The 9,528-nt window shown below is 55.4% G+C and overlaps 1 protein-coding gene across 1 annotated transcript; it reads left to right on the top strand.

The window, feature by feature from the left end:
- The first annotated feature begins 8,626 nt into the window (after positions 1-8,626).
- BHLHE23 (basic helix-loop-helix family member e23) lies at positions 8,627-9,301 on the top strand. Its single transcript, XM_040637859.1, has one exon. The coding sequence runs from the start codon at positions 8,627-8,629 to the stop codon at positions 9,299-9,301; it is 675 nt and encodes a 224-aa protein (XP_040493793.1).
- Positions 9,302-9,528: the final 227 nt, after the last annotated feature.

Here is a 9,528-nt window from a genome sequence, read left to right as displayed (position 1 = left end):
ATCCTTTGGATAGTCTCCCCTTATCACACATACGACGTGCAAACATTTCCCCTCTCCCATTCTGTAGGTTGCCTTTTCATCTTGTTGATGGTCTCCTTTGCTATGCAGAAGCTTTTTAGTTTGATGTAGTCCCAGTAGTTTATTTTTGCCTTTGTTTTGGGCATCAAATCCAAAAAAAAAATCATCATCACCAAGACCAATGTCAGGGAGCTTGCTGTCTGTGTTTTCCTCTAGGAAGGTTTGTGTTTTCAGGTCTTTTAATCTATTTTGGGTTGATTTTTGTGGATGGTGGAGGATAGGGGAACAGTTTCATTCTCTTGCATGATGCTGTCCAGATTTTTCAACACCAGTTATTGAAGGACTGTCCTTTCCTCATTGAATACTCTTGGCTCCTTTGTCATAAATTAGTTCGCCATAGATGTGCGGGTTTATTTCTGGGGTCTCTATTTTGTTCCTCTGGTCCATGTGTCTGTTTTTATGCCAGAACCACACTGTTTTGATTACTACAGCTTTGTAACATAGTTTAAAAGAGGAAGCATGATGCCTTCAGCTTTGTCCTTCTTTCTCAATACTGCCTTGGCTATTCAGAGTATTTTGTGGCTCCATACAGATTTTAGGATATTTTTTTTACTATTTCTGTAAAAAATGCCATTGGAATCTTGATAAGGCCTGCATTGACTCTATAGATGGCCTCGGACAGTATGGACATTTTAACAATATTAACTTCCAATCCATGAGCACAGAATGTCTTTCCATTTATTTGTGTCTTCTTCAATATCTTTTCATCAGTGTCACAGTTTTCAGAGTACAAGCCTGTCACCTCCTTGGTTAAATTTATTCCTAGGTATTTTATTCTTCTTGATGTAATTGTAAATGGGATTCTTTTCTTAATTCCTCTTTCTGATGGTTTGTTGTTAGTGTTAGAAACACAAGGAATTTTGAGGTGTGTGGGTGGCTCAGTTGGTTAAATGTCCTATTGTTGTTTGCAGCTCAGGTTATGATCTTAGGGTCATGATCTCAGGGTCATGAGATCGAGCCCCGAGTTGGGCTCCGTGCTCAGCACAGAGTCTGCTTGAGATTCTCTCTCTCCCCCTCCCCTTTGCCCCTCCCTGCTTGCATGCTCGCTCTCTCTCGCCAAAATAAATAAATCTTTTAAAAAAAGAAACACAACTGACTTTTGTGTATTAATTTCGTATCCTGCCATTTTCCTGAATTATTTTATTAGTTGTGACAGTTTTTTAGTGGAGTGTTTAGGATTTTCTATACAGACAGTCCCCTACTTATGATGGTTTGACTTATAATTATTTAACTTTACAATGGCGTGAGCGCAACACACACTCAGTAGAAACCGCACTTTGAGTTTTGATCCTTCCCCAGCTAACAACGCGCGATCCGATCCGGCCGTGTGATGCCGGACAGCGACAGCTCCCGGGCAGCCGCGTGATCAGGGAGGTCAGCCACAGATACGCTTACAGACACTCTGCACCCAGGCAATTCTGTTCTTCACTTTCCATACAGTATTCAATAAATGAGATATTCAGCACTTTATCATAGAACAGTCTTTGTGTGAGACGGTCCTGCCCAACTGCAGGCTCATGTCAGCGTTCGGAGCACGTTAAAGGTCAGCTAAGCTGAGACGGGATGTTTGGTAGGTGAAGTGTATTAAATGCATTCTCTACATATGATACTTTGAATTCATGGTGGGTTTATCAGGATGGGACCCCGTCGTAAGTCGTGGAAGGTCTGTATGTAATACCACGTTATCTTCTAGAGACCATTTTACTTCTCCCTTTCTTTTTTTTTTTTAAGATTTTATTTATTTATTTGACAGAGATAGAGACAGCCAGCGAGAGAGGGAACGCAAGCAGGGGGAGTGGGAGAGGAAGAAGCAGGCTCCCAGCGGAGGAGCCTGATGTGGGGCTCGATCCCATAACGCCGGGATCACGCCCTGAGCCGAAGGCAGACGCCTAACCGCTGTGCCACCCAGGCGCCCCTGCTTCTCCCTTTCTGACTTAAATGTTTTTTATTTCTTTTTCATCAGGGACATTGGCCTCTAATTTTCTTCTCCCGGGCTGTCCTTGCCTGGTGTCCGGGTAATGCTGGATTTGCAAAATGCGTTTGGAAGTATTCCCTCCTCTTCAGTTTTTTGGAAGATTTTGAGAAGGATTGGTGTTCATTCTTCTTTAAATGTCTGATAGAATCTACCCCTGAAGCCATCTGGTCCTGGGCTTTTCTTTGTTGGGAGGTTCATAATTACTGAATCAATCTCCTTATTAGTGATTCGTCTCTTCAGACTTTCTATTTCTTTATGACTCAATCTTGGTAGGTCCTATGTTTCTGGGAATTGACCCATTTCTTCAGGCTGTCCAACTTGGTGTACAATCGTTCACAGCAGTCTCATGATCCTTAGCATTTCTGTGCCATCAGTTACAAGCACGTGGATGTTTATAGCAACCTCATTCATAATTGCCAACAAGTAACAGAAAAAACAGACAGGGATATTTGTAACTATGTAGACATCTTTAGTGATACAATCCGTGAATTTGACCAAATTCACTTATATAAAACACTACGCCCAACAACTAAGAAATGTGCATGCTTTCACCAAAAGAAATTTTACAAATTTTACAAAAATTAACCATAGGAAATAGTTACAGAAATTGGGGGAGGGGGAGAGGGAGGGACAAATACGAATAGGTGGGCACAGGGGAGGGGATGTTTGAGGTTCTGTAACTGTTCCGTGTGGTGCAGACATGTTATGCGTCTGTCGAGACCCACAGAATGCCCAGCACAAGGAGTGAAGGCTAGTGGAAACTATGGACTTCAGTTATCATAGCGTATCACCAGTTCATCAGCTGGAGTACGGGTAGCCTCCATGCGCCATGTTATTAACAGGGGAGGGGGCTGGGAGGGGTAAGAGGAAACTATACCTTCTTATCGATTTTTATATACACTTTGAAACTGCTCTTTTTAAAAGAGTGTATTTTTTTAATTGACCATATGCTGAGCCTAAAGCAAGCTTCAAAGGAGAAAATAAGTAATCACGGTAATGTCTTTAGGGAGCAAAGTTCTCAGAGCAATCTTGACCCCCCCAGCAGACTGGCTTTTCCGGCAGTTGTCACCGTCCGATTTAGTCAGGTACACAGTAAGACTGTCACAGCTCGGCAGCTACTAAATACACAAAAAACAAGAATATGAAGGGTTTGAACACCACCATACATACACTTGATTGAATTGAGGTAAATATAGGTTATATATATACATATATACAATTGCAACTTGTCCAATAAAATTCTCACCATATACATGAGCCACATTCTGACCACAATGTACTAAAATTAAGAAAGGGAAAACTAAAAAGGTAGATCTGAATATTTCGCCTGAGATTTATTTACAAAATTGAGAACGGCTTCCCTGTGAAGGAATCTGGCATTGCTTCAAAGACATTTAAAGGCTCTGTTTCTAAATGTGCAGGGTGTGAATTGTGTTCTCAGAGGGGAGGGAGGAGCCTTGATTGAATGTCAGGAGTCTCTTGGCGAAGCACATCGCTCCTAATAAAGCACAACAGAGGAGGATCTTGTCCAACTGGGGGCTGGGGGGAGGGTGTCAGGAAGGCTTCCTGGAGGAGGAGGTGCATTCAGTCATATGGGATGGACAGGGGTGTCCCAAGAGGGCAGATGTCTAAAGCCAAAGCACTAAAACCAGAAACATCCCCCATCACAAATCACGGGCACCAGTGAACAACCCCCCCACACACACACACCGGTGATGGGGGCAATGTCAAGATGAGGCTCCCAGCAGGGGGTGGGCAGGTGGGAAAGACCTGGAGTGCCCCCAAGCAGCAGGGTCTCTATCCTGCAGGTGAGTGACAGCCTCTGGGCATTTTAAGTGGAAAGAGATCAGATCACCAGGCATCTGTCTGGTGATGGAGAAGAGGGAGCAAGGCAGAAGAAAGTCACCCGGGCCAAAACCCTCCCCCAGCTTCCACGCTGACTTGTTCTCTTGCTATTACTCCAGGCCAACGGCCGGGCCGCCAACCAAGGAGACGGCTTGGGGAAGTAAGTTCATGTGGATGCATGCTGCACCCACCTCCAAGACCCTTCCTGACTAGCCAGCAGGTGCCGCCCCTGCGGGGATCTGAAGGCTCCTCCTGGAGGGACAGAATCTGAGTCACGAGCAACACTCGGGAGGTGGTCGGAACCGGGGACTGTGCTACACGTACCCCATCAAGAGGCCCCAACCAGTAGCTCTATGTGCACCGCCCCATGTCCCTGTACCAGCCAATGCAGCTTCTCACGTGAAATACGCTATTGGTTAGTGATGTTTGAAAAGAAACAGCTGAAGTGTCCTGAGTGATACAAAGCGTGAGAAACAGTCCTGTGCTATGAGACGGGAACTGTAGCACGAAGGCTGGTTTTCAACATGGAGAGGTGGGGTCTTCCAACCCTGAGGCTGCGAATGCCCCAGAAGAGCCACTCTGTGTGTCCACGGCGTCCGTGGCCTCCCCTGTCCTTCTTGTCCTGTCTCAACGCCCCTCCGTTTTGCAGACGAGGAAGGCTACACAGCAGCCAGCTCTGTCGACCCCAGAGCTGTGCTCCTTCCTGCTCCCCCTGACCCCCAAGCCTGCTCCCCTGGCTCCCCGGGGACTGTGCTCCACGTGGGCCCCCACCCACCCCACTGCCCCCTTCCCAAGACCCAGCAGCAGGGGTGGCTGGTGCCATCGTCTGGCCGGCTGGGGCATCCAATCGGCCCAGGCCAGAGTGCTGCAGGGGCCATGTGCCAGGACCACGGCTGCGTGACCCAGCGTGGCTACTAGAGGGCGGAGGCACCACTGGCTCGGAACAGCCTTGAGGTACAAACACCGTCCCCCTTCACTGATGCAGAAACAGGCCCCGGGAGGCCCAGCAGCTCCCCACTGGACCCCACAGTCCGTGCAGAGTGGCCTCACCCGGCTCTGCCCCTGCAGGCGGGAGTGAAGGTCTGCCGCTGGGAACGCTGGACCAAGGGACCCATCTGCTCACCAGGCTGAGTAGGCCAGGGGCAGTGTGGACCCGCAGGACCGCGAATTCAGGGAGCAGGACGACAGGTTTCTCGGCTGCATGCAGACCGCAAGAACCAGCTTCCAGCCGCCCTGATCCGGGGCCCAGCGGCCAGACAGCGATTCCACCTGCAGAGCTCCAGGTGGCAGCGCCCCTTGGGTAGAGCGCAGTCTCCCGTGTGGCCAGCAGGTGGCGACCCCTGACCAAAAACGGCGCATCTCCCTGCACTTTGCGGGGACTGGTGGCTGGTTTTCCACCATCTGCAGGGTGGGCTTTCGTGAAGGCTGTTTTGCGGTCCTGCCCACCGCACGTAGGCCCACCCCTGCCTCCAGCCCTCCTCTGAGCTGCTGAAGGGGCTTGGTTGCCTGGCCACTCAGAAAACGGCCTGGGCCTGCGGAGTAGACATCCCAACCGCCATGCCCAGCCCCAGACCAAGGCCGGCCCCAGGCTGCAACAGCGGCCGGCTACACCCTGAGCTCCCAGGTGAGGCCACCTGACTGAGGCCGGGACGCCGCCCCAGACCAGCTTTTTTCAGGGTTCGATCTTTCACATGTTGTTACGTTCTTGTTTTAATTGCCCAGTGCTCATCACAGGTGCAGGCCCTCGTCCCCATCACCTCCTCCCCACCCCACGCCCCTCCCCTGCGGTGGCCAGCAGTGTGTTTGCTGGAGCTAAGGGTCTGTTTCTTGGTTTGCGTCTCTCTCTCTTTTCCCCTTTCTTGTTTGTTTCTTAAATTCCACACGGAGTGAAATCACACGGTATTTGTCTTTCTCTGGCTCGTTCCTGTTTAGCATAATACCGTCTGGTTCGATCCGTGTCGTGGCAAATGGCAAGACTGCATTCTTTTCGTGGCTGAGTCATATTCCTTCGTGTGTTTGTATCCAGGCCAGCCTTTGAAAGCCATCTCATCCACACCTGTGCTCGGTTCCTACCTATCTGCTGATACACGCCTGGGTGTTTCAAATGCCCCCACGCTCGGTGTGTCCGCAGCTTACTGCCCCCTCAACCCCATCATTGCCATCCAAGCCTGAGTCCCAGAGGCAGGACATCATCCAATGCACTGCTCCTGTTCGCCTCAGGGTGCCTGTGGAGTAGCCCACTTCTCTCCGTGTCCCCTTTCACCCCCTGGTCGCAATGCCGGGCTGGGGGGACACCCGGGAGGAAGTGCCCCAAGACCCTGACTGCAGCGGTCTATTGGGAATGCTCCCCTGAGCACATTCAACGACTGCTTGTTCTATCCAAGACCAAACTCCCCAGCGTGGCTGGTCCCCTTGACCCCAGGATGCACTGGCCCCACGCTGGCCCCCTGCCACTGTCCTCCAATGCCCCATGCTCCTTCTGACAGCCTGTATGCCCCCACCCCAGCCCCTTGGCCTAATTAACACCCACTCACCCTTCAGACCATGGCCCCCTGTCCACACCAGGCTGTCCCCAGAGCCTGCCTGTGCCTGGCCTCAGCCCAGACCCTTCTCATCCTTGCCACCCGTTTGTTCTGCGCCAGGACACATGGTAGGTGAGACCTGCCCTCCAGAGCAGACACGGGCATTAGCCTGCATGCAGCTCCTCTCCGCTCATGTCTCTGCAACGCCCGGAGCAAGGGGGCTCTGGGGTTTTCCGTGACGGCTTACCTCTGTGTTTGTGTCCTCTGACACCTGCACACAGCACAGAAGCCCCTGAGAGCAAGGATCCGAGTCATTGCTGGATTTCCAGAGCCTTGTGGCTCTTGGCCATTCACTCCACAAGAGCACACAGCACTACTCACCGTCCGTGAGCACGCAACAAAGCACGGACCATCTCTGTTCTCTCCTTGAAGGAACCTGGAGGGCAGAGACATGAAGCCACCTTGCCAGGGTCTCGTGCTGGAGGCAGGGTGACCCTTGTCTTTCGACTGAGTGGCAACCAAGCATCCTCCCCAGCTCCTGGGCCTCCAGGCATCTTCCCACCTAGGAGAAAGTCTGGGGTCCTGGCCTTCACCCCAGCAGCACCCCTGGATACACCAGGAGAAGGCTTGCAAGCCGCTGTGGGCACACAGCTTTTGTAGTTTTCGGTCCAAGAACATGGAGGAAAGTTAGCTAGCGGGGCCCTGGTAGCGCGTGGAGGCAGGCGTTAAGCCATTCCCTCTGTATTCTCCAAGCCTACCCAGGGTTGGAGGACAGAACCATGCCCTCAGCTCCTCGCCCGCCCCCGTTTGCACTGTTCCTGGGGTCTTTGAACCTGTGTTAGGAACTCCAGGGCTGCTCCACCCACTCAAACCTTCAGAGAGGTCTGGCGTTAGTCACCAACCCCTCTCCTCAGCCACTGGAACTCTCCCTGGCCGCCAGCTCCTCCCACTGAGGAAGCTGTGCCCGGTGACCACACAGCCCCCACCCCTTGTAGGCTGATGGAAGAACTGCAGAATCCCACACCACACATTCCACCTGGTGCCTCCACAGATGCTCGGCAGCACGTGGTCTGGGGATGCCACTGTGGGGGGGGGCACAGGACAGACTTAGGACCCACCCCCGCCCCCAGTCTCTCACTGGCCATCCTCCCCAACTCCGCCCCGGAGCAACAGCCTAACAGCCTAGCAAGTAGAAAACCGGAGACTCCCCCTCTGCCCTTGGACAAGTGTGAGAAACCCTGGTGCCTGAAGCACCACAAAATTGAAACAAGAAGTTTATCCGAAACAAGAAGTTTTGTCCTCAAACTCCAATCCCTGCCTTAAATCACTACGACCTGGGGGAGCGTGGAAACCACTGCAGGATGCAGGTACCCTGGGAAAGTGGATGGCGGGGACGGGAGGCCCAGGGGGGTCCCCAATGGCGCCTCTGAGCCTGGCGGCCACAAGGCTGGCAGCCACAAGGCTGGCGGCCAGAGTGAGCGCTTTGTGGATTGGGTTGCCAACTGTGCTTCGGCTCCGCGAGGGCCCCCACTCGGGGCTGCACACCCAAGACCTCCGCAGAGCACCCCAGGCGTGCGCCGCACACATCCCCAGTCTGGCTGCGCACTCCCTGCTCCGACCCCTGCGCGTCGCCGGCTCCAGCTCCTGCCAGAGGAACGAAAGACAAGACGCACGAGGCAGGTGCCCACGTAAGGCGCGAGCATTCGGTGGTGGCAACCCCCGGGTGGCAGAGGGAGACAGCCGGTAACACCGCCGCCACCCCATCTCCACCCAGACCTCCAGCTCCCTCCATCCCAGCGGTCCCGCCACCCCGGCCGTCGGTCTGCGCCCCCTGTGGAGACAGGCTCCGAGAAGAGGCGGTCACCAAGTCCCTTCTGATTGGATGGCTGCAAAGTCCCAGCGGGCGCCCCCGCACCTTAAAACTGGAGCGGAGCGAGTGGGAGCTCGAGCCCGCCCCGGGACCCAGCCCTGCACGCGGCAGCCAGGGGTGGGGGAGGAGAGGAGGAGGGAGAGAAGGGGGACGAGAAGGACGAGAAGGACGAGGACCCAGAGAAGAGGAGGAGGAAGTGCAGTCGGAGGAGGAGGAGGAGGCGACCCGGAGGCGTGGCCGAGGAGGCCGGAGAGGCCCGGCGCGCAGAGGCTCGGGACCGACCGACAGCCGGACCGACGCGCGAGCCCGGAGCTGCACGGCGGCGGCCGCGCGGCCATGGCCGAGCTCAAGTCGCTGTCGGGGGACGCGTACCTGGCGCTGAGCCACGGCTACGCGGCGGCGACGGCGGGCCTGGCCTACGGGGCGGCGCGGGGGCCCGAGGCGGCTCGCGGCTACGGCGCGCCGGGTCCGGGCGGCGACCTCCCCGCGGCGCCCGCGCCCCACGCCGCGGCCGTGGCGGAGAGCAGCGGCGAGCAGAGCGGCGACGAGGACGACGCCTTCGAGCAGCGGCGGCGGCGGCGGCGGGGGCCCGGGGGCGCGGCGGACGCGCGGCGGCGGCCCCGGGAGCAGCGCTCGCTGCGGCTGAGCATAAACGCGCGCGAGCGGCGGCGGATGCACGACCTGAACGACGCGCTGGACGGGCTGCGCGCCGTCATCCCTTACGCGCACAGCCCGTCGGTGCGCAAGCTCTCCAAGATCGCCACGCTGCTGCTCGCCAAGAACTACATCCTCATGCAGGCGCAGGCCCTGGACGAGATGCGGCGCCTCGTGGCCTACCTCAACCAGGGCCAGGGCCTGGCGGCGCCTGTGGCCGCTGCGCCCCTGACGCCCTTTGGCCAGGCCGCTGTATACCCCTTCTCCGCGGGCGCCCCGCTGCCCTGCCCTGACAAGTGCACCGCCTTCTCCGGGACGCCCTCGGCGCTTTGCAAACACTGTAACGAGAAGCCATGAAGGCCCCGGGCCGCCCCTCCTCCCGCACGCGTCCCGCATTTCACCTTGCCCCCAGGACTGTGTCACCCGTCCCGACTGAACCCCGCCCACCGGGAGAAGGCGGCGGGACGTCGCTTCCAGATCCTGCGAGCTGAACCGCGCGGGTAGGGCCGCGAGAAGCTCAGCGTGTCTGTGCACAGGATTGAGCCGGAGAGCGGGGGCACTGGCATCGGCGCCCCGGAGCCCGC

This window comes from Ursus maritimus, unplaced genomic scaffold (assembly GCF_017311325.1).
Source record: "Ursus maritimus isolate PB19 unplaced genomic scaffold, ASM1731132v1 scaffold_22, whole genome shotgun sequence".
NCBI lineage: Eukaryota > Metazoa > Chordata > Mammalia > Carnivora > Ursidae > Ursus > Ursus maritimus.
The sequence above is the reverse complement of the archived record's forward strand: the minus strand, read 5'-3'. Positions and strand labels throughout refer to the sequence as shown.

What these genes read in the sequence shown, in the direction of transcription:
- BHLHE23 (XM_040637859.1), top strand. Translation starts at nt 8,627, where the DNA reads ATGGCCGAGCTCAAGTCGCTGTCGGGGGACGCGTACCTGGCGCTGAGC.